Below are 25,599 nucleotides of genomic sequence, written 5' to 3'. Positions count from 1 at the left end.
GCCCCAATATACCTTCTGCCCCTCTCTCTTTTTCTTCTTCTTCTGGGATTCCCATTATTCTAATGTTGTTTCGTCTTATCGTATCGCTTATCTCTCGAATTCTGCCCTCGTGATCCAGTAGTTGTTTATCTCTCTTTTTCTCAGCTTCTTTATTTTCCATCATTTGGTCTTCTAAATCACTAATTCTCTCTTCTGCCTCATTTATCCTAGCAGTTAGTGCCCCCATTTTTGATTGCATCTAATTAATAGCCTTTTTGATTTTGACTTTTATTTCTCCAGAAAGGGTTTCTCTAATAACTTCCATGCTTTTTTCAAGCCCAGCTAGTATCTTTAAAATCATGATTCTGAACTCTAGGTCCAACATCGTACTAATGTCCATATTGAGTAGGTCCCTGGCAGATGGTACTACCTCTTGTTCTTTTTGTTGAGGTGATTTTTTTCGTCTTGTCATTTTGTCCAGAGGAGAATAATGAATGAGAGAACAAAATGCTAACAGGTTAACAACGTCCCCAGAAAATATACTCTAAACAAATCAGAAAAGACCTGAAACCAGGGGATAAGAAAGAAAAAAGAAAGAGCAAAAAAAAAAGACAAAGATAAAAACAAACAAAAACAGAACAAAACAAAAAAAAAACAGAATATGATCAAATATGATAAGGCTAGTGCATAGATCAGTGCCACACACTAGATTTTGGGTGTATTTTGATTTGTTAGAAGAAAGTGCCTCCTAAAATTTTAAAGAAAGAAAGACTTATGTATGTACAAAATAAGGGTTGATACAATGAAGGGATGGAATATGACTGTAAAGATGAAAATTATAAAAAATTTTAAAAAAGGAATTGATCAGGTGCTTGAAAAGAGAAAGAAGAGTATTAAAAAAAAGAAAGAAAGAAAGAAAGAAAAAAAAAGGGGAGAGAATGTGATCAGGTAGGAGACTAGAACAAAGCCATACACTAGAGATTTAGGGTATATTTTGATATGTTAGAAGAAACTGTATTCAGAGTATATTTTGATATGTTAGAAGAAACTGTATCTCAAAATTTATTTGGCGTAATATATATGCCACAAATAAGGGTAACTACTATGAAGGGATAGAATATGACTCTAAAAATGAAAAATAAAATTTTTTTTTTTTAAAAAGGCATTGATAAGATGTTGATTGAAAAAGGGGAAAAGAAAAATTCAAAAAAAAAAGTAAAAAAAAAAAACTTTTAAAGACTAATGAATCATGGTAAAAAAGCCATGAATTCTATGTGCAGTATTCCCCTAGCGCTGGAATTCTCCTGTTCTCATTGTTCGGTAAACTTGGCCTTGGCTGGCTGTTTGTGCTGATCTTCTGGGGGAGGGGCCTGTTGCTGTGGTTCCCAAATGTCTTTGCCAGAGGCAGAATTGCCCCGCCCTTGCCGGGTCTGGGCTAAGTAATCTGCTCAGGTTTGCTCTCGGGAGCTTTTGTTCCCTGCAGGCTTTCCTTACAGCTTTGGAGGACGAGAGTGAAAATAGCAGCCTCCCAATCTCCACCCGGGAGGAGCCGAGAACTCGGGGCCCCGCTCCTCAGTGTGCCCCCAGAGAAAAGCAGTCAATCATTTCCATCTCCCCGGTCTCCGGCCACACTCCATGCTCACCCGGCCTGTGACTGAGCGTTTCTATCTCTGGCACCCGGCCCGGCCCCGTGTGGTGTCTCCAAACCCAGCAGATCCCTGCGGTGCGTTCCCGCGCCGCTCCTCCCAGGGGAGGAAGGGGAGTCTCCCCGGATATGCCGCCTGTTGGGTCCCTGCTGGAGGAGCAGTGGCCCGACTGTGCCGCAGGTCACGGTTTATGGCAACCCCAAGCTGAGAGCCCGTGCCTCAGCTCCGTCTCTGCAGCCGGCTTCCCTGCTCCGATACCTGGGAGCTCTGTCGCCCTCAGGCACCCCCGGTCTTTCTGTGACCCTGAGGGTCTTGAGACCATACTGTCCCACGAGGGTTCCACCCCCAGCTTAGCCACTGGAGCGACGTCCCTCAGCGGAGCCAACTTCTAAAAGTTCCGATTTTGTGCTCTGCTGCTCTATCACTTGCCAGAAGTGGGGGATGGAGGCCCCCTTCCCCGCTGTCTATCCTCCCGAATATCACCTCGGATTCACTTCTCCGCATGTCCTACCTTCCAGAAAGTGGTCGCTTTTCTGTTCAGAGTGTTGTTGCTATTCTTTTCTTCGATCTCCTGTTGAGTTCGTAGGTGTTCAGAATGGTTTGATCCCTATTCAGCTGAATTCCTGAGACCAGACAAAATCCAGGTCTCCTACTCCTCTGCCATCTTGCTCTGCCCCTTGTCTCTCTTTTTCTATTTCTTCCTCTTGGCTCCTTGAATCATGACATGGGCTCATTACTGATCTATCCAAGGTTGACTTTCATTTATTTAGTTCGTTAGTTATTTGGTTATTTCAAAGACTGTAATAAGCACCTATGAAAATACTCCCCTTCTCCCAAAAGCTAGGATTTTAGCAAAAAGCTATATTCAGGCATATATTCCCATCACCAACCTATCACCCTGCCCTTCCTGAACAATCAGTATTTCTATTTTTAAAAAAACAGATTTGGGGGTTGCCTGGGTTGCTCAGTCGTTAAGCATCTGCCTTTGGCTCAGGTCGTGATTCCAGGGTCCTGGAATCGAGCCCTGCATCAGGCTCCCTGCTCCACGGGAAGCCTGCTTCTCCCTCTCCCACTCCCCCTGCTTGTGTTCCTTCTCTTGCTGTCTCTCTCTCTCTGTCAAACAAATAAAATCTAAAAAAAAAAAAATAAAATTATAAAACTGATTTGCCTTCCCTGTGTATTGCCCCAAAACACAAAATTTTAATCATTTATACCTTTGTGAAATGGTACTTACTTTTTCCCTCAATATTATTTTGCTACAATACATTCATATTTATGGCTGTCTCTGTAGTTCATTCATTTGGCTTGCAGTATAACATCCCACTGTGTGAAGATTCCACATATCACAATTCATTCATTCTCTTGAGGTGTCTGGGATGATTCCTGGTGAGTTCTACAAAACATTCCAGGAAGATATTATTACAATTTTATACAAATTCTTGCAGAGAATGGAGAAAGAGGGAATATTATCCCAAGGTATTCTCTGCAACCAATATAACCCTGACATCAAACCAAAAAGGAAAAGCTAAGAAAGAAAAATTACACATCCACCTTACTCATGAGTATGAATGTAAAGACTCTAAACAAAATACTAGCTGATTGAATTAAACAGTGCAAAAGAAAAAAATTGAAATCAAGTTAGATCTTTGTCAAGCTTCCATGACATAACATTGAAAATGTATAGATGTAGTTCATTACAGTAACAAATTAAAAGAAAAAAAAGATTATCTCAAAAGACACACAAAAGACATTGCTAACATTAAAAATGTATTCATGATAAAAAAAATACTAGTACATTTATTATGAAACGAGCTTTTCTAAAGTGGTAAGAAGCACCTGTAAAATGCCTAGATCAAATATAATCCTAAATGAGAATGTGAGCAATATTCTTTAAAACTTAGGAGAAGTACAAGGATGTCCATTATTGCCACTTCATGTCAAAATTGTATTGTGGATACCAGATAGTGCAATAAGGAAAAGGTGGGGAAGATTGGAAGTGTAAGAATGGTTAAGGGGAAAATGAAACTATAACTATTTGTAGATAACATGATTCTTTACATAGCAATTTTTTAAAAAATTTAGGTATAAATCCTTAAGTATAAAAACAGAATTTTTTGAGGATTTTTCAACCTTAAAACTAATTTGAACACTTGGAACTGGATGACTCTTTATCATAGGTGGCTGTCCTGTGAATTGTATGATGTTTAGCAGCCCCCCTGGCTTCTTCCACCCGTCACCAGTAGTCCTTCTTCTCCCACTGTAACAACCAAAAATGTCTCCAGACATTGCCAAAGATCCCCTGGGGGACAGAATTACCCCTGGGGTAGATATGAGATTAATAGAGAAAAAAAATCAACTGCATTCTGTATACTGGCAGTAAAGTAGTAGATAATATAATTTAAGATACCATTTACAGTAGTATCAGAGAATACTAATTACCCAGGAGTAAATCTACAAAAAATGGTTAAGTGCTATGAAAAGGAAATTCTAAGGCTATATTAAAACTTACAGAGGCAGAACTAAATGACTGAGGCACAACTCATGCTCACAGATAGGAAGATGTTATAAAGATGTTAAATATTCCCCACTGATTTCTAGATTCCATATAGTTTCCAATAATCTAAATAGGATTGTTCGTGGAACATAAGATGGTTCTAAATTGTATACAGAAGGGAGAAGTTAGAAGACTTCTGAGAAGAAAGAATAGGGAGTGCAGACTTGCCATATCAGTATCAGTCTTATTATGAAACTTTAGGGGCATCTGGTGGCTCAGTCGGTTAAGAGTCTGACTCTTGGTTTGGACTCAGGTCACGATCTCAGGTTTGTGAGATCGAGCCACAAGGCAGACTCCACATTCAGCATGCTTGAAGATTCTCTCTCCCTCACCCTCTGCCCCTCCCCACCCACACTCTCTCCCTTTCTCTCAAATAAATAAATCTTTAAAAAGTGCAAATGTTAAAAACAAAATTTTAAAATAGTAACCATTCTTTTTTTTTTATTTTTTTTGTGAGAGAGAGAGAAAGCAAGAATGTGGAAGAGGGAGAGAGAGAGAATCTTAAGCAAGCGCCACACCCAGCACTGAGCCTGATGCGGGGCTAGATCTCAGGACCCTGAGATCATGACCTGGGCCAAAATCAAGAGTCAGATGCTTAACTGATTGAGCCACCCAGGCCCCCCTCTTAGTAAGCATTCTTATAAAAATTAATAAATTGACAATTTTAAATCTAGATGGCAAAAGTGTCTTTCTTTCCCAGCAACACATTGGACTAGACAGTCAGAGACCTCCTCCTAGTGCCACAAATTTGAACAGGTAGGAATATATGTACTCATATACTTCTCTTTCATAAATGTATTCATTACTGTTAGAGAGGTAATGATTAATTAATCATAATGGAAATTATGTATATAAACAAACAAATAAATAAATAAATACATATATATATGATATTGATTAAATACTCCCCAAAAGAAACAATAAAAGGCTTAAGTTGCTCAAGATAAAGAAAGGTTTTCTGCTAGGGAATGAAAATATACTGAATTCAGAGTATTGTAAAACACTTTGGTTTGTTCCCAAATTCCTCTTAAGATGTATTAATCTTGACTAATTATTACATGATCTTTTCCATTTTTTTTCCTTTAATCAAACATTTGATATTTTAGTAGTCTCTCTGGTCACTTTTCTTATAAGAAATTTTATTTAAACTTCCTAATTCATCTGCTTCCCTGAGATGAGTATCACTAAATAATAGATCTTTTCTTATTTTGAAAGTTCAATCAGCTTATTTGAATACTATCAAAGCAATTATAGGTAGTATTTTTATTTCTGAAATAGTGTTCATTAATGATAATGACACTTTGCATTCTTAAAGCACCTTGAATGCAAGGATCATAAAGATATTTCTATTACTATTGTCAGTTGAATTTCTTAATGGAAAAATCAGGAAGGAGGGTTTGGCTGAGAGAATTAGAAATGCCATTCAGCTACATTTCTTGTCCTATTTATTTCATACACCAAAACAATTAGCTAAAGAAAACCATTTTCAACACAAAAAAATGTAAATATAGGCACATATTTTTGACACTTTTACATTTAGTTTTTATGAAAACATCCAATTGAGTGAATACTTTAATCAAAGTAAATGAGTGAAATTCTAGAGTATGGTTACAGTGAAATTCTGTAGTACGGTTACACATTCTGGATTCCACCTTTATATTACACATGTGGATAGCAATAATCAATATCAACTCTAAAGGAGAATCTAAAGCAGTTACTGATCCATGCCAATAGCTTTCATATTCAGTTGTAAAACTCTGTATTATTCTTAAAGCTTTAGACAGTGATATGAAATGAAGCATTTATTTTTCACATTTAACATAATTTTAGTTATTCATTTAATAACGATTGATAACCCACTTTTCTAGAAATGGTGTTATTATGATTGTCTGCTATAAGAAGTAGACTCACAAGCTATAATGGCTCAAAAAGAATAGAAATTTGTTTTTTACTCAGGTAATAGTACCAGATGAATGGAAGGGTGAACCAGTTACTAGCACAGACATCCTCCAAACACACACAGGAATCCAGGCTGATGCAAGCTCTGCCATCTTTAACATGTAGCTTCCCCAGTTACCCAGCATGGTATTTCCATTCTAGCCAATCAGAGGACAAAATGATCATGGACAACCCCTCAAGAGGCTTTTAATGAGGGGCCAGAAGTATCACTTGTGTTCATGTTCCATTGATTTGTGCTAATCATTTGGCCACCCCTAACTATGGGGAAGATTGGAAATGTAGCCAAGCTATCTGTCCAAGAAAAAGAGAGAATGGATTTGGATGATCAGCCAACAGTCTGACTTTGGTGGATCCACACCTTTTTAGGGGAGAAACTAGTGAAGGGGGTTCAGTTTAGTTGAAGCAGAGGTCAGAAGAGTCCAGTCCAGTTGGAATTGAAATGGAGATCAGAAGGATTCAGCAGTGGATTTCTCCAACCTGCTGAAATAGTTTGTCTTTTAGACCTGTGCTGTTTGATATGGATCGCTACTGAGCACTTGAAATACTAGTCTGAATTGGAATGATCTATAGGTATAAGTTATAAACAGGGTTTTGAAGATTTAGAATAGAAAAAAATGTAAAATACCTCATTAATATTCTTTATATTGGCTACATTTTGATGTCATACTACTTTGCATATATTGAGTTACACAAAATGTATTGCTAAAAATAATTTCATCATTTTTCTTTTACTTCTTTTTAAACTTCTTTAAAAAACAGCTTTAGGGGCACCTGGGTGGTGCAGTCAGTTAAGCGTCTGACTCTTGGTTTTGGTTCAGGTCCTGATCTCAGGGTCGTGAGATCGAGTCTGGCGTTGGGCTCCATGCTTAGCATGGAGTCTGCTTGAGGTTCTCTCTCCCTCTCTCTCTTCCTGTCCTCCACTTGTGCTCTTTCTCTCTCTCTAAGATAAATAAATAAATCTTTAAACTTTAGAACAGCTTTAGAGTTCCAGAAACACTGGGCAGATAGTACAGATGGTTCTCATATTTCAATACTCCATTTCTCCAATTATTAACATTTTGTATTAGTTTAGTACATTTGTTATAATTAATAAACCAATAATGATACATTGTTATTAATTAAAGTCCATTACTTACATTCATTCTTTCCATTTTACAGTTAGATATGGGGTTTTAACTTAGTTTTGACTTTATTGAATGGATGGACAGTTGCTAGCTGACTACTAAGAGGGGAAAGACTATGAGGAACATATTTGGAAATGAGGAATCAAATGTTGTGTCTAGACACATTAAGTTTAAGATGATTATCCAACAACCAAATGGAGATACAGGTAGTTGGACAAGTCTGCATCAGGGCTAGTTGTATAAATTTGAGACTCATCAGTGGAGGTATGAGGTTAAATTTCAAATTACAACGGTATGAAGAGGTAGCAGGAAATAAGATAATAGAGTGAGACAGCTCACTTAAAAAGTTCTGTTTTACTGTTAAGGAGAGTGGATAAATGAGGCAATAGGGTCAGTAATAGGATTTGTTTGCTTGCCTTATTTTTTTTTAAAGATGAGAATTATTAGAACTCATTTGTCAACTAAAGGGAATAATATGGACAGTTTGTTGATGTCCAAGGAGGAAAAGAGACCTGTGAACCTGAAGGTGCATGGAGAGTGAGTGAGTGCCTGGGGTCCTTGCACCAGGGGAGGAGTATGCCTGTGACCTGAGGGATGTGTGCATGTGTGCCTTTGCAGGAGGGAGGAGATTAATATGAGAGTACATGCAAGGAGTTGTTAGGGTTTGTGGTGGAGTGATGAGGGAGTTTCCGTGTGCCTGCTGCTTTTTCTCAGTGAGAAACGATGAGACAAGCTGAAGTGATGGGGGAGGAAGGTATTGGGTATGTGAGACCCGACACAGTCAGTCATCCAGAGTGGGGAGGTGGGCTCGTTGGGAAAGTGTGGAAGGATTCCAGAGCCAATGTTGACCACACACTTGATATCTGAGGTCATGAATTTAAAGTAAGACCAGCCAGCAGGTTGGGACTAGATGAAGCAAGGGAGGTGCCTAATGTGCAGAACTTAGGGGAACACTCTCATAGTCCTGCCCGAGGCACCTCACCTGCCTCAGTGTAGTCCCGGCCCTGCCAGACATTAAAGTTTTAGGTTTAACTCAAACAATATTCAGCTGCTTGAATATAGGCAAAGAAAATATACAATTGAGTTCAATCATGATTGTGATTTGGCAGAGGAATAAAATTGGTTAAAGGGAAGGGGCACCTGGGTGGCTCAGTCAGTTAAGCTTCTGCCTTCGGCTCAGGTCATGATCCCAGGGTCCTGGGATCGAGCCCTGCATCGGACTCCCAGTTCTGCAGGAAGCCTGCTTCTCCCTCTTCTACTCCCCCCACTTGTGTTCCCTCTCTCGCTGTGTCGCTCTCTGTCAAATAAATAAATAAAATCTTGAAAAAAAAATGGTTGGAGGGAGATCATAGAACCCAAGCAAGAACAGGAAGGAAGAGGAACTATCATGGGGGTGAAGTATAATGACCAATTGGGGGTGATAAATGAATCAATAAATTCAGGGGATCATAGAAATTGTTGCAGTGGAAGCAGAAGGTGGTCCCCATAGAGTAAAATTTGGGAGATGATATAGTTCCTGGAAAGGACTGCTTTTCGAGTGTGTTCATGGTAGTGAGTGGTGAGATGCCTGATAGGGATGATAATGGAAGTGAGGAAGTTGGCCAATGCAGAGGCCATGATGTTGAATCATCCAGGTGGAGGATGAAGCCACCAAGCATAACAGGACTAGGGATGGAGAAGAATTCAGAGTCAGATGCTCAAGTCTTCCATGAACAAAGGCTGACTGATATATGTAAAGAGTAATCTGATTCCTAAATAATCAAACTATAATATGAGTCTAATTCAAAGATAGAGTTCTGTTTATTGATTGTAATACATACTTGATAAAATAAATTGGATAAGGAAAAGGTGAGCATGAATAATTGAAATTCTGTTGAAAATTGCTATTTCCTGTGTCATTTTGGTCAATGACTTAAGTCCAAATATATTCATTCTTTTAAGGGTGCCTAAGATTGCTATACCAACTGATTTCATTTTTAGCTTTCTCATTTTTTTCCTGCTTACCCACTAGTGTGGGTTGTTATGAGAAAGAAAATGGATAAAGTAAAGTTTTGTAGCAAGAGGGAAGAAGGAAAGTAATAAACATGATGATAAACTGAGTGGCTTACACTTATAAATATATTTATAATATTTGCTCATAAAGGCAAATGAATTATTCTTGCATTGCTTTTTGCACTGTGGAAATAAGATAATGTAGAACACAGGAGCGTTAAGTGTAGGCAAAGGAACGAATGATGACGATGATGGTTTTCCTTTTATTGCACCCCTATTGTGTGCCAGCCATGCATTAAAGTGCTTTACATACATCATCTCTTGTGACCCTCAGAATAGCCCAGGGAGATTGTGGTTCTTATGCACGCCTGACAGTTGAGAAAACAGATTAATGAGGGTGACTTGCCCAGATCACTCAGGTAATTGGCAGAGCCAGAAATCAAATTCAGTCCCCGAATCCCAAGGCCATAGTCTTCCCCAGAACAATGTTCAACAGAGCCAAACATTTGCAAATAAAATCTTCATTGGATGTATCATTTTTTCCTACAAAACATGTTGAAGTGCTTGATATGCTTAGGAATAAAAATATAGTTTTTCCAATGGATTTCTTATTGAAGGGAAAATATTCAAGGAGATATGTAGACTCTGAGAGCAGTACCTGACGAGTGTAAGTTACATCAGAGCCCCACATTGTTTGTTTCCATTTCTCCACTAGTGCACATCAATTAAAAAATTTTTTAAAAAAATTAATGTACTTCAAAATTTCTGAAATAACTAAGTCTAGGAGAGATCTATCTATGCATATATATATATATGTATATGTACATATATATATTTCTTACCTGTGTTGTGAGTAAATCATAATAAAGTGATGGATATTTTGAGCCATTTGTCATTTAAAATTTTTTTCTGGACAAAATGCCACTCAATTACATTTTTCAGGGGTGGACAGATTCATACAAAGGATATTTTAAATTTCTACTTGTAGAAATTAGTAAACAGCATGGCCTCTCATGGCTATTCTTAGTTACATAGGCTGTTCTTAGTTCTTAGTTACATAGACCACAGAACCAGGGCAATCATTTGAGATGAGCCAAGGTGTAATGGAGTCATTCTTCCTGTGAAAGGGTTGAAGTAATTCAACTGCAAGCCTAGCCCAGAAATCAGATTAGTAAAGTAAGTTGCAAGAGTGGTTTCTAACATCACACTGATAACAATGTGGAAGGGATTCTGAAGGTCCCTTCATGTGTGAATAAAAAAGATGAGAGGTGACATAAATGCAGTTCATAATGTTATGAAGACAGTGAGTACAAATTTACCTGGGATCTTTAGTGAGTGCCTGATTTATGCTTTACTGCAGTTTATTGATTGTTCCCTCAGTATGGAGCACTGTCTTTGGTTCAGCGCCTACAAAGATTAGAGATACACTCTGCCTTTATTAAGGAGACCTCCTTTGTGAGGAAAGCAAACCTTTGTGAGGAAAGCTCAACACCCAGTGTTGAGCACATAATAGGCTCTCAATGAATATCTGTTGAATAAATGTTTTGACCCGGTATGGGGATGAATAGTAAAAGTGTGTGGAGTGTAGCGAATGCTATGATAGAGTAGGGCAGGATGCAAAGAGGTGCTTGGGCTCCTGCTCTGGGTTTAGATCAGGCTTCTTTAGGTGCGACCTTTGAGCCACATCTTAGAAGGAATTACATAAGAAAGAAGGGTTAGGAGGAAGGCGGAAATGAATTTATGGATAAGAACAGGTGCAAAGACAGGATGGTAAGAAAGAGCATGACAAATTTAGAGAACTAGATTTTAGGTATAGGTGGCATTGTGTTGAAAGAGGAGAAGGAAGATTAGTGAGGGCGACTTGAGGAAAGCCATAGATGCTCACTGAGAAGTTCTTATATTTTCATACAGACACGATTTCAAACACAGCATTGCCATAAAACAATAAAGGAAATAATAGTTAATACTTATATAATGCTTACTGTGTACTAAATGTTTTAAATATTTAAAAAAATTCATTTAATCTTCACATATTAATCCAAGGTAGGAACTACTATTAGCCTATTTTAAAAATGAGACACATGAAATATAGGGAAGTCAAGTAACTGACCCGAGATCATTCACCTAATAAATGACAGTGCTGGGGTTTGTACTCAGTGATCTGCCTCCAGAACCCACACTCCTAGCCACTTGAGTATACTGCCTCTTAAGACAATGTCAAGTGTAGTGTAAATTGCTGTCGATAATGATATTTGAAGTATTTCAGTTGAAGAATTATTATTTTTGTGATCATACAGCTCTCGCTTGCTGCTTTCCAATAAACTTTCTCAAGTTGGAGAACAGAGATGTAGAAATACCTGGAACACTAGGAATTCTATGTAGCTCAGAGCACATTAACGAGAATGTGTTACTGGAGTGGCATTCTTCCATCTTAGGTATCATTGTGGTAAAAAAGATCGGGACTGCTCTTGTAGGAGATAAGAGATCATTCAGTAAGGGATGTAACATTGGGGATTTTAGTTAGAGAAATTAAATATTCCTTTATTCATGAAGGAGATGACATCATAAGTTTTCAAGTGGTATATAAATGTTGGGAATTGTTGATGATGTTAATATGAAATTCATAATGGATATGTATTTTTTTTTCTATCCAGGAATCTTTCCCATTTGAATTTCCATAATCCCTTGTCTAGATATTACTTAAAGAATTTTCAACACCCTATCTATTACTCTGCATTGGTGTGTACTGGAAATACTTATGGGGTGAATAATAATCATCATCATAATATCTAATTACCCCATGCATTGTTCTGTGCACTTGATAGCTGTTTCTTCATTTAATTATTATAAAAACCCTATGAGAAAAGTGTCATTATTATCTCCATTTTTCAGATGAGGAAACTAGCATTTAAAGGTTAACCTGCTCTAGGTAACTAGGAGTTCGGTTTTGGTCAGGTATGGCAAATGGGTTTCCACTTGAGCGTCTACGGAGTAGCTCACATAGTACCGGTTGATTGGAGTCCTCTTATTTGATTCCCCAATTCCTCATTTCTTTCTTAATTTATGTATAGTGTCATTTTCCATATGGATTAATAATAATTATTTAAATGCATATGACTCTTCTAGGACTTCAAAACATGTCCATATTCACTGTTAAGTCCCTACTTGGCAAGTGAATACAAAGAGACGTACACAAGTTGTGGAAATAAATGGGAAGTGAAGTTAGCATGGCCATGTGGGTCTTGACTGTCAGTGCTCTTTCCTTCCTGCTGTGCTGTCTTTTGTGACCTTAGTAGTCTTTGCAGATGCCAGGTATCTATGGTCTCATCAGAGACTTCACACTATGTCCAAATCTTAGAAAGATACCAGAGAACAGAGGAAATTAGACATCTCTGCATTAAATACTTGGAAAGCACCCTTATTGCTACTGTGTGATTGTGATCATATTTATTTGCAAGTTATTGTCTTAAGTCATCCATTTTGTTTGATAAATTAAATGCTTTGGAATTGTGTGATTATTGGTATTAGTTAAAAACTCTGCAAGTAGAATAAAGAACTCATAAAATAAAATTATAAAATGGACATATATATAACTATCTGTAGTATATATTTGGGGACAGTACAATAGGAAAAGAGATAGCAAGGAGGAGACACTTTCTAGCACAGTATGGAAATTAAATCCAATATGCTGCAACAAGAAATCCAGGGCCTGGAGAAAAGATAGACACAAAATAAAGGGATTGATGTCAGGTGAATTTCAGAGTCATCCAACAAGGTGAAGGGGGAAGGGAGAAGCTAAGGGCTGTTAGAGAACAGGAAGGTCTCTTCAGATAGTGAGGCTCCATGCAACAAGTAAACATTGGGGTAGTGATCCCTTTCTACTCTTAAAACCTGTGATTCTGCAACAGTTAATCGGAGGGCAAGTAAAAGTGAGCAGAAGCTATGAAGAGAAAAGAGAAAAGCTGAAAGCTTCTTAGAGAAATGGAAGTTTAAAAAATACTGCATTTCTGGCATTTCTTGCATCTTGCTGCCCTGCCCCAGTGAACTAGGGGAAATTTTATGACCTGAGCAGAGTCGGGACTTCCCAGTGATTGCTGTCTTGCCCATTGGGAGGTTCCCAACGATGGCCCACATTGATATACTCGTGCGCAGAGGTAGCAGAAGCAGGGGCTGAGAAAAGAAATTGAAGAAGGAACTGCTTTAGAGTGGAGTTCAAGTCCAAATAAGGCCAAACCCCAGGGGATGTGGCTAGACGTTCTCCTGCTGGATTTTGAGTTGCTGTTTGTAGTTCAGACATATTCTGCAGGAGGTGTTACGCTTCAAGACATTTACAGTCGTCGCTATTGACTGTCACTCTCTGTAGCCAGGATGGAATATTTAGCCTATCAACTTCTATTTATTTAACTGTTATGTACATTGCCTAACTTGGATACTCACCATTTACTTTCTAATGTGCATAATAAAGCATGTCTTCTTCCTCTATGTATGTCTGGGCTTCTTTTCGTGTAGAAGATATTATGCTATCAAGAATGACCTTGTATGGATCGCAATCTTCATATCTCTTACTACACACAATATATTTTTATCTACCATTCTTTTTTAGAGAAAAATAAGCTCAGTGGCTATCTTACTAAAGTTTTATTAACATTGTTTTCTAAACATTTATAGGTAGTGCTGGGACACCTGTCACTTTTAATGAAAATGGAGATGCTCCTGGACGTTATGATATCTTTCAGTATCAAATAACCAACAAAAGTGCAGAATACAAAATCATTGGGCACTGGACCAATCAGCTTCACCTAAAAGTAAGTTATCAATATAATTTTACATGAATGTATGTAGTTCTCAAGGAGAAATGCTTTAAGTTTATAATACAAGTTTTGTTAGAATTGTCTTGTATTTATGTTTTTAAAAAATGTATGATTTTATCCTTTCTTCAACTTTAAAATGTTATGGAAAATCTCAAATGTCTATAGAGAAATCTGCTATCTGGAGGGATTTAATGAAAGACCTCATTTCCTTTTAAGTGACTGCATTGTGTTTAGGGAAATTTTGCCCTTTGCTGAAAGACTCACTTGTTTAAGTGTTGGTACACTGTGTGTCTATATGTGTGTGTGTTCGTGTGTGTGTGTGTGTGTGTGTGTGTGTGTGTGTGTGTGTGTTGTGGCAGAGGAATGGCAGTGTGCCACAAGTGATTACATTTAGGCTTAAAAATAAGTGTATTTCACCTCTGCCATCTCATAAATTGAGACCTTATGCCTACATCTGATTGATGGAAGTGAATCTTGATCTGTATTTACATTACCTCTTTGAATCGCCAACACTAGAGAAAGTTAATGTACCCAAAAGTGATGTTCAGATCATTTAACAGCTTTAGGGCTGACTGCTGTCCCTGTCTACCTGGGTTGTCATCAAGGCCCAAGACCCATAGATCTTGCCGTTCCTAGAAGTAAGTGGCCATGGGAGGAAAACTTGGAAAGCCTAGCCTGTGTGGGGTCCCAGGGCCTGGGGTGGTGCTAAAGGTGGCTGGGCATTTGCCTGCCTTGGTGTCACCAACATAGAGGGCTCAGCCTCCTCCTACTGGGTCTGGCATGTAGGATGGCTGTGGGGTAGAAGAGCTTCATCAAATGTGCCTGGCTGGTGGCAGCCCTCCTGAGGGGATCTTCTAGAGAAAGGGTCTGTGGGGACATTGCAGAGAGCTATGTGGTACTGGCACCCACCAATTATAAGGGGCTCTGGAGCAGGAAGTTGATCCTGAACCTGAGGGATAAGGGAGACCCAGAAAGGAAGCAGGACTGTCAATGGCTATATGGGGAAGGTGTAGGGGTGGTTGGAGTAGCACCAGCTTATCACTAGATAAGGAATGATTGCACCTTTCAACAGCCCATGGAGTGGTATCAGTGCACACTGGCTTCGTCCAACATAGAAAAATAAGGAGCATGCCCTGTAGTCTCAGCTAAGGATTGGAGTTCATTCATTGCACACGTCTTCGATAAATTGTAAAATAGGACTATTTACAGGAAAGGGGCCGAGGAGCTGCTCATTGCAACAGCATGTTTCTCTGTAGGCAGGAAGGTGCTTTTAAATGCTTCAGATAAACTAGAAACATACTCATTTACTGTCCTATGATTCTAATGTCTATTTCATTCTCTCCTCCAATTAAAGTATCTCCTCTTCTTGATTCTCAAAGCTGTCACAATGCTGTGCATCACAACGCTGTGAGAATTGAGTTTATTTCCTAAATGAATAATGAAGTTCATTTCCTAGCCATACCTTATCCAACTAGAAGGTAAAAAAGGCTTACGACATACAGGAGGGTGGAGATCATTCTTGTCTGTGTGTGTATAGCACTTGCACATGTCCTTTCTTGTGTTTGAACCCACTCAAAAGACATTAGTTTGGTATTTTTAATACATTTTTCACTTTCTATATCTCCAAATATAGTGGTATGCTTATGCAGCATCAACCACCAAAGTTTTCAACAAGGAATCAGATGATGAGAAATAATAAAATTGGAATATTTGTGATCTGTCTTTGAAATGACTTCCTGATAATTATCACACTTCTGCATTCAATAATGTGCCAAGACAGCTAATATTTCCGACTATTGTTGTGCTTTGTAAGACCACAAATCTACAGTTTACTACATGTAGCAGCCTGAGGAAATCTTATCTATTGTTCTGCAACCCAAACTGACATTTATCGAAGCATTGTTTTGATAACTCTACAGGTTATTATGCCAATCTGAAAATCAAGAGCTTTGTGGCAAAAGCCCTTTGAAAGTGGACCTATGTGGAATAACATAATTAAACATGACAAAGAAAATTTATAAGGGTTAAAAGAGGGAAGCTACTTTTTATCTGATGTTTATAAATGCCAAACTGCCTATTATATTCTTATGATTAAGGATGTACCTAACAAAATTCAATGGTTGAAAAATATGTGCACTAATATATAACACTAAGATACCTAAAATATTTATACATACAAGTACATACACACACATCTGTCTATGTGCATGATATATTTATTATAAAACTTCATGTTGAATCTCAAGCTGCTCTTTTATGTACACTTAACGGTGCATGAAAGTTTTCTGTTTATTATTGTGTTATTGTTCATAAAATATATCAAAGCAATTTGTAAGAATTATTTCTCATGCATGATTATGGCCATTTTTACTAGATAGTAGTGCCAGCCTTACTGAAACAGAGAGAATGTATCTCTCAGGAGAAAAGTAAGTGAATTAGACTTGGGGGAGAGACTATAAGTCAAGAGTTGACTTCTGGAGCCCAGCAGGACAAATTGTTTCTCCTTGGATCAGTGACCTGGCTGAAGGTCATCCGTTTGAAGGAGTACAGGATGCTTGGAAGAATAAATAAATATTAATAAATATTAAAGTTCTGCCTAGATAGTAGTCAAGGCTCAGAACAAATGCTTTGCTTCATTCAGTTTTATCATCTGTAAAATGGAAACATTAGAAGTACCTATCCTATATGGTTGTAATAAGAATTACATGAAACAATACAATAAAGCATTTAATCCAGGGCTTGGGACACATGAAATCCATAGACATTACCTATTACTAATCCAGTATCTCGTGATTCTATGTGGCCAGTGGGAGAACTGATAATCAATGTGGTGAGTAGAGCACTACCTATTAGAGAGGCACTTGGATTTGCTTTAGAAAGTTCTGAATCTCTTCATTAAAATGCTGACCATTTGTCCCCATCGTCCACTCTTTCTGCCTGTCTTTCATATTGGCCTGAATACTTCAGAAAAATCTGTCTACACTTAAAAAGCAACCTTTATGTAAGACAAATACAAATTTTCTTTTTATATGGCAGCATATGGCTAGGTATTATCAGCTAGGCAGTTATTTTTTGAATGGATTGGATAAATTCATTCTGTGCACATACTCAGTGCTAAGTTTTGAGACAAAACTGAGTAAGTGGTTCTCAAGGTGCTCACAGACTGGAAGGATAGACCAGCACTCAAATCAACAATGCTAGCGCATTGAGGCAGGAACACTGAGCAAGGGGTGTGCGCCGTGTCTCAGCGGCAGCCCAGAGAGAGGTTCCTAATCTGGCCTGACTGCTGAGGACAGCTGTGTTGAGGGACAGGGGAGGATACTCTCCTCCATGTACTCCATCTCTCCTTAATCTATTAAACCAGATTTTACAACAGATTTTACACTCTTGGCAGTAAGCATTTATAAGCCAGTTATCGGTCTGAATTCTGTGTATTTTCGAAAAGCCAGTTTTTCTGGCTGAACTCAACCATCGGACAGTTTTGTACACAGTGTACAATTAAGCATGTACGAGTGTGACAAATTTGCCCTGCATGTACCTTTAGTGGTGTGAAAGAATTTTTAACACGAGTAGGTTTTTTTTTTCTTTTTCCTGGAAAATTATGAGGTGTTTTATTTCCTCATAAGCATTGTCTTTATTGTTCCAAATATTATTGTTTCTTTTTCTTTAGTATGGAACTAACATATGTTCTTAATTTAGCAATTAGAATCAGTTAGTAAAATTGTTGAGTTTGATTTAGGTTTTCTATTCAGTCATCTCTGTCCAGGCATGAAGGGCATGTTGTCTACTTGAGAGTGAATCTGAACAATTAGGTCTCTGCATTTTGTGAGGCTGAGTCTCCCAAGAGGCAGGTGGTCCTGATTAGTGATTATAAAACACATTGTAACCTAGAGGTTCAGAGTAAACAGCTGAGCCTGAATTGCGAGAAGAAAGCCATATGCTTCTTTATGTCCGCAGGGAGAAGGTATATGGAGGTTCCTGGATGTACCTAAAATAATGCAGGGCTCACTTTTTCTACTTCCAACCAGAGCTACTTTTTTTTTTTTTTTTTTTTTGGATTATGGTAGGAATGAGGCATATGGTTTTACTTGTCTTATTGTTTTGTTTTCTTCTCTTTTTATTCAAGTAAATAATTTGGAGATAAATAAATGTAGTAAAGGACAGTGGCTTCATAAGTGTCTCAACCACAATTATTAGTGGCACAGTGTCAATTGGGAAGGGTGATTTGAAGGACAAGGGCTTCATTGACCCTGATTTAATTTTGAGTAGGTCACCTCATAGAAGAGAGTAACTCTTGACCAGGTACTGAATCCTGAACCTCAGTTTTCTCATCTGTTAAGTGGGGATAATAAATAGGCTTATTATGAGGAGTGAAGACATTAGAATATAGTGATCAAGAATGAGACCTCAGGGGCACCTGGGTAGCTTAGTCAGTTGGGCTTCTGCTTTCAGCTTAGGTCATGATCCCGGGATCCTGGGACCGAGCCCCATGTCGGGCTCCCTGCTCAGCGGGGAGTCTGCCTCTCTCTCTTACTGTCCCTCTGCACTCTCTCTCTCTCTCAAATAAATAAAATCTTAAAAAAAAAAAAGATTGAGACCTCAAAGTCAGAAAGAAAGATGTTTGAATTCCATCCTTCCATTCATGAGTCCGATGGCCATGGGCATGTCATATTACCTCTTTTAGTCTCAGATCCTTCATCTGCATGGAAACAGTCATGGCCACTTCACAGAATTCATGAGATAATTAAAGGAAATCACATACATAAAGATCCTAGAACATTGCTTGCCCCATATTCAGGGTTAAATGAATGTGGCAATAATAATTTGTTTCATTTTGTTTTGCCACTGTAACCAACCTATTACTGAGGACCTATAATTTCAATCTAAAATTCCCTATATGCAAAGTCTTGTCTGCCTTTATCTTGATGTTTTGGTCAGGGATTAACCTTAAAAAGATGTACATGCTCCATAATAACTTATCTGTGCCTATGGCATACACCCAAAATGTTTATTTTGGTATTTAGAAATGGGCTGCAGGCTTTGGGGACAACCAGAAACGAGCAAAATTTCCTCAGTGCCCTCATTTGCCTCATGGGTTTGCTGTTTTGGCTAAACATAGCAGCTTTTCCATAATGAAGGATATTGAAATATTCTTGAAGTAAGGATGGATTGAATGAAGTTGGAACAGTGTTTGGGGGGAGAAATGACCTTTTATTTATTTGGACTCTTAGAAGTCATGCATTTTTTTTCTCTGCCTCAATTTCCCCATTTGCAAAGTTGCCTGCATTTGGAAACGCTCTTTCATATCATGGTCAGTACTTATGAAAGATAGTTCACCCTATGAGGCCAGCATATTATTAGATTACTCTAATAATCTAGGTCTCTCCATTTTGTGAGGCTGAGTCTCCCAAGAGGCAGGTGGTCCTGATTAGTGATTATAAAACACTAATCTGAATTAGCTCTCCCTTTCCCACAAACCATGAATGTGAAGTCAATTCTCTGAGACCCTTTACTATATTCTGACAGAACTTTAAATGCCACAGCAGTTCCTGCCCTTATACTCCATTCTGAAAAGACTATTCTGCTTCCTTTCCTTATAACAAGATGGCTAAGTGTCAAAACTATATTTTGGTTTATTAGGTGTAAATTTATTCTTTTTAAAAGAGCCATTTTTGGGTCAGTAGTTATATCTCTGTTTATGAGAAAATAAGCATTTGGTAAATTCATGTTTTTGACATGTTGAGCAAATGTCAAGGTGATTAAATTTTAACTGTGTTCTTGCTAGCCCAGAGTAGGTGCTGAATAAGTATTTGTTGAATGTCATGAATAGGATGCTGATATTTTCTAAATACTAATTAAATATGAAACAATGATCCAAGATTATTGATTAGGAAGTGGGCTTGTGCACAGATTATTTATTCAGTGGCTTCTCCCCGCCAAGCCGAATGCTAAGCTATTGAGGAGTACAAGGTTCAATAAAATAAACTTCCAAATATCAAAAGATTTGCAATTTGGGGTGCCTGAGTGGCTCAGTCTTTGGTTCAGGTCATGATCCCGGGGTCTTGGAATTGAGTCCTGCATCAAGCTTCTTGCTCAGCAGGGAGCCTGCTTCTCCCTCTGCCCCTCCCCCCCATTGTTCACTCTCTCTCTCAAATAAATAAAATCTTAAAAAAAAAAAAGGTTTGCAATTCGTTAAAGGGAACTATATACTTGAATAACTATAATAAAAGCATAATTAGGTACAGATTAAAGAACAAACTAAATTTAGAAGGTGTAATGATTACTTCCAACTAGGGGGGCTGGATAAAGCTTCTTGATAGATGAGAGTCAAACTGAATCCTCAGTTACTTTAGTGGCCAGAAAGGGTTGCAAGAGTGCATAGGCCATGGAAAAAGCATCCATCCATCCATCCAAGAATAAAGTGCCTCCAATGTGCCATTGCTATATTGGGTGCTGTAATGATATAGAGGTATTTCACATTTAGTCCCTAGGGTCACACCCGAACTAGTAACACTAGGTAGGAACAGAATCCAAGGATATGTCTCTTTCATGAGTCCACAATGCCTCCACCATGTTCCTTTATTCTTGTCTATTTTAAACACACATTCTTATTAGCAAAGTAGGATTAGTGTTCACAAAGGAGCCTATTATGTCTTGGTCTGGAGACTGGGAATTGGGAACTATTTTGATGCAACTAGTTTGTGATATCCCCATGGAAACAAGTTGGGAAGACCCTAATATTTGGATGGCACTAATCTCCAGATAACTATTTAGAAGACCCCTACCATTTGTTCTCAGAGAAGTACTGATAATTTAGGACCAAGAACCTATTCTACTTGTCTTTAAATCTTTAACAATTAGCCTAATGTGGGTCTCACTAAATATTCATTGAATAAATTAATGAACTAAAAAATAAAAGTAATGTGATCTTCACAAGGCCATAAAGGTGAGCTGACCCTAAAATACTAATCTGGAGCTAAAGTTTAGCCTAGGAGCACCATGGGGTAAAGGTAGAGCTTGGAGCCATAACAGTAAGCAAGGATGAACTCAGTTATAAAAGCCAGAATGGAGAATCTAGTTCAGGATCCATCTAATCAAGCCCTATAAAAACCAAGGGAAAATCCAAAGTCACACACAGGGGAATATGTGTATGGGACCCACATTAAGATTCTTCAGGACTTAACTGTTACTATTACCACTGGCTTTTATTCCTGCCATGCCATTTGCAGAGCTTCCTATACCCTGTGGGACCTCAGAGGTGCTTACTGGCTTCTGATACGAACCTTGAAGGAACAACATCCATTGCTACCTGTCTTGATAGATTCTCTCTGCCTTATCTGTCCATCTACTTGGTTTGAGCCTTGTTCCCTAAGACATTCAAAAGGATTTAATTAGATCCATTTATCATAGCAGGATAAACAAACAAACCCAGTAAATTAGGAAGAAAGAATAAAAAGAGTTAATAAATTTTAGTTAGTAGTCAAGTTCGATTTCCTCACCAGCAATTACAACCTATAGATTCATCTAGGCTGTTCAGTTGAGTAAGAATCATGCTGATATTTTAAGAACATACAAAATTATGCCATATAAAAATATAGTTTCCAGAACAAAGTGCCTCCAATGTGCCATTGCTGAGATATTTTAAGAAATACAAATGTATGACATATAAAATGTGGTTTAATATGATTAAAAATTAGATGCTGGATTCAGCTACCTTGACCTCATTGAAGGCAGATTCCTGGAGTAATCTAATAGTATCCAGGGAATCTGGTAGCTTATCAGGGAAAATGTAAGTAGAGCATTAAAAAGTCTATTATTATTGATGAAAAATAGGTGAGGTCACAGGTGCTTAATTAGGTATTTTAATAAGTAATTGTGACAGTGACACAGAAAGGGAAATGAAAACTAAAAAAATGATAGAGGTCAAATTAGAAAAGACAGATTAAAGAATATATTGCCACTCAAAGAAGGACATAGCATAAAATACAAAATGCCTCTTTATACCAACACCAAAGAAGGGCAAAGAAAGATGGTGATTCTAGACTTTTATGGGGATAATAAAGAAATAAAAATTATAATAAGTGGTATTTTAATCCTTATTCTAACCTTGGGAGGAGCAAAGTAAGAACAATTTTAACATGATGAGTAGAATAGGAAAGGTTAAAATAAGGTTATAAACATAAAATGATAATGTAGAATAGAGGAATAACTGGTAAAAAAAAAGACATTTTCTTATGGTAGATTTACTAAAATATATGTGAACCCTATATGCCAGGGTACTTTTAAAAAGCTCAGTGGACACATCAGTGTTATTTAAAATCTACAACATACAAGATAATTACAAGTAAGAACTGTGAAGCATTATATACGAATTAAATATGTCACCCCCAGCTCTAGACAGAGGTCAAGTTGCTGGTAAGGGCATGAAATTAAAAAGAATAAAGTTACTGTGTCTGTTGACTGAATCAGAAGTTTAGCATGACATCTTTCCTCAGAAGTTCCACTATTTAAGGAAGGAAAATAGAGCCAGAAGCTGGATCCTCCCCCAAGTCCCTATAACATTTTATTAAGGTTATGGATCCTTATCTCTAAATGAAGTTCTAGAAATGTGCAGTTGTGTATATCTCGGGGGGTTGAGACATAAATCCACAAATACATGACAGAGGGATATAACAAGGACACATAAAAGTACTAAATTTTACTATTACTTGTTTGCTTTTGTTTGTTCTAAAATCATTTTTAATTAAACTTACTTTGAGATAATTGCAGATTTACATGCAGTTGTAACAAATAATAAAGATCTCATGTCCTCTTTGCCCATTACCTTGAAAATTATAGTGTGATAGCACAACACAACAAATTGACATTTATACGATCCACCAATTTTATTTAAATCTCAATTTTACTTGTACTCATGTGGTGTGTGTGTGTGTTTAGTTCTGTGCAATTTTATTACCTGTGTTGGTCCATGCTTCTACCACCATAGCCAGAGTACAGAACATTTTCATCACCACAAGGCTCCCCATGTTGCTCTTTTATTGCCAGATCCACTTCCCTCCCATAAGCCTCCCCCAGTACCTGGCAACAGCCAATGTGTTCTCTATTTCTACAAATTTGTCATTTCAAGAATGTTGTGTAAAAGGAATTATACTGTATGTAATCCTTTGATTTTAGCTTTTTTCACTCAACGTAATTTCCTCATAATTTATCCACATGTGTGTTCCTTTTAGTTGCTCAGTATTATTCCATGGTATGGAAGTACCAAGTTTGTATAACCATTCACCCTTTGAAGGACACCAGCAAAATTATGAATAAACCCACTATGAATATTTGTTGAGAGAGAAACAGGGAAGACTGATGTCTTATCTCAGAACTGAACTAATTCATTTTTATATGACCGTTTTAGAGTTATACTTAACCTTTTAATTCAGAATGCTTTTAGAAAATAAAAAAGAATATTATTGCTGTAGCATGCACCTAACATTTATAACTGGCATAGCGACACCTTGGATGACACCTACTACAATGGCAGCATATTACCTAAGGAGAAAAAGTTCTCATTTAAAAGTAAGACCACCTAGGTCTAGCTCCTTTGAACATCAGTCTGTGAAAACAGACCTGCATTCTTGCCTCTCATGCTTCCCCTTTCTATTCCTTCTATCAATACTGCACTAAAGTTGCTGTCTGTGGCACCAAAAGGAAACTCTGACTTCCTCAAAGTTGCCCCTGCTCTATGTTTCTTAAGTTGTTCTAACACACTTGTAGCCTTCGCTGTATTCGTTCTCATCTGACTGCTTTGTAGCTGTCAGATCTGTTGGTACATGGCATTTTTTTCTGCATTCAGGCCATAATTTTAGATTCCAAAAATCAGACATGACTTCTAGATTAAGCTGCTGTATGATCTTTGAGACTACTGATTAAAACTCTTTGTAAAATGTCTAAAGGGAACCCAAAGGGACTGCTGACAATGGAAATCTAGTAAGGACACCCTTTGAGCTTGGGATCTCTGAATTAAATTTTTTTAAATTGTACAACTAATGACCCTATCCCTAAAGTTAGCTTCTCCAAGAACCAGTTGATTTTTATACATGATATCCATAAAATGTTTGATAGAGATGTGGTTTCATGTCGTTCAAGGCACAAATGGACTTAAAGGGCAGACCCTAGGAAGCTCTGTGATGATGTGGAAAGCATCACTGGAAGTTAGGAGACTGGTTTTCAGCCTGAGCTCTCACTAATCCTGAGAGAGATTTGTGCTTTACGACTTAATATATGGGGCCTCAGTTTCCATGTTTTTAAAATTGGGAACCAAATATAGCTTTTCACTAAAATTTCTTCCAGATCTATTATTTTCTAAGTGGATACTTAGATAGTAGAGTTTTGTAATATGTGTTTTCTTATTTATTTACTTACTGTTTTTTAACTGGAAAACGTACTCTACAAAATGTAAGGCCTCATTCATTCCACCTATATAGAAGTAATGCTCCAGTGTAAACCTCACTGGTCAGAGGTCTTATGTGATTATTTTCAATTCAGGGTATTTATTTGAAGGAGCATGGCTGCTTACAGCCTATGAACATTAAAACAGAAAATGGGAGAGGTTACTTTTGTTTTAATAAACGTGTAAAAATTATTAAAAATGGCTATGCTATTAGTTCTCTCTTGATTTTGCAGACAGGCATTTTTATAATATGCTTTAAAAAATAGGACTATGCTCTAGGGAAGCTAAGTTTATTCTGTTAGATGGACTGAAATCAAGCAGGGCTAAGTAGAAATAACTAACGTGATTTGAGAAATGCTAGTTTATTAGGAAAGCACTTTTGCAGCAAAGATAAAAGAGAGCTAAGTTCCATGTGAAGAATTAGGGGATGTTACGGTAGAGAAGAACAGCCCACATCTGAGCAATAAATGGGAGCTAGGCTTATTTTTGCTCCCATAAAAAGGGAAAAATAAAATGATTTCAGAATTCCCACTGTGCCATCTCAGATTTGGTTGCATTCAGCTTGTGACATTGAGACAATCAGTGTGCAAACATTTATTATTACCCTTTTACCTCGTTCACAGTAAGCAGCTTTGTGTTTGGAGGTAGACGAACTGGGACTCAGGCACAGCGATCACGTCTTGATTCTGCCTTCATGCCTGCTTATCCATTTCCCCGAGTCTCTCCAGAGTTCTCCCCACTCTTTCTCAGCTTTTCACATATTTGTATGTTAAACTTTTCTCCTGAGATGAAGTCTCGCATCTGTTACTTAGCCAGATAAGCAATTACTGGGCATTGCATGAAAAATAGAACTTTTTCATATCCTTTAAGAGAGTCTGAAGAAATAATTGGCCTGAGAAAGTTAATGCCATTCTACTACCCTTTTGACACAGCCTCCCACCAGACAATTGGCTCATTTTTTTCAGAGTTTGTGGTAGCTCTGATTAGGAGATTGCTTCTCTTACAAAAAAAAAAAGAAGAAGAAGAAGAAAAAGAAAAAAAATTTTTTTCTAAAACTGTTGGAAACTTGAGGCTGAAGCAACTTCCAGAATGA

The 25,599-nt window shown here is 37.7% G+C and overlaps 1 protein-coding gene across 1 annotated transcript in view; it reads left to right on the top strand.

The window, feature by feature from the left end:
* The window catches only part of GRM8 (glutamate metabotropic receptor 8), a 757,410-nt gene that overhangs the window by 605,792 nt on the left and 126,019 nt on the right, over positions 1-25,599 (top strand). Inside the window, exon 7 of the mRNA XM_028104923.1 lies at positions 13,923-14,059. Within this exon, the coding sequence (XP_027960724.1) occupies positions 13,923-14,059 (137 nt within the window). The remainder of the gene's footprint in view (positions 1-13,922; positions 14,060-25,599) is intronic.

Source organism: Eumetopias jubatus, unplaced genomic scaffold (assembly GCF_037043125.1).
Source record: "Eumetopias jubatus isolate StellerSeaLion01/CBP00866 unplaced genomic scaffold, mEumJub1_p1.0 scaffold_14, whole genome shotgun sequence".
NCBI classification, from domain to species: domain Eukaryota; kingdom Metazoa; phylum Chordata; class Mammalia; order Carnivora; family Otariidae; genus Eumetopias; species Eumetopias jubatus.
Note: the sequence above shows the minus strand (reverse complement) of the source record. Positions and strands in the feature narration are given on the sequence as shown.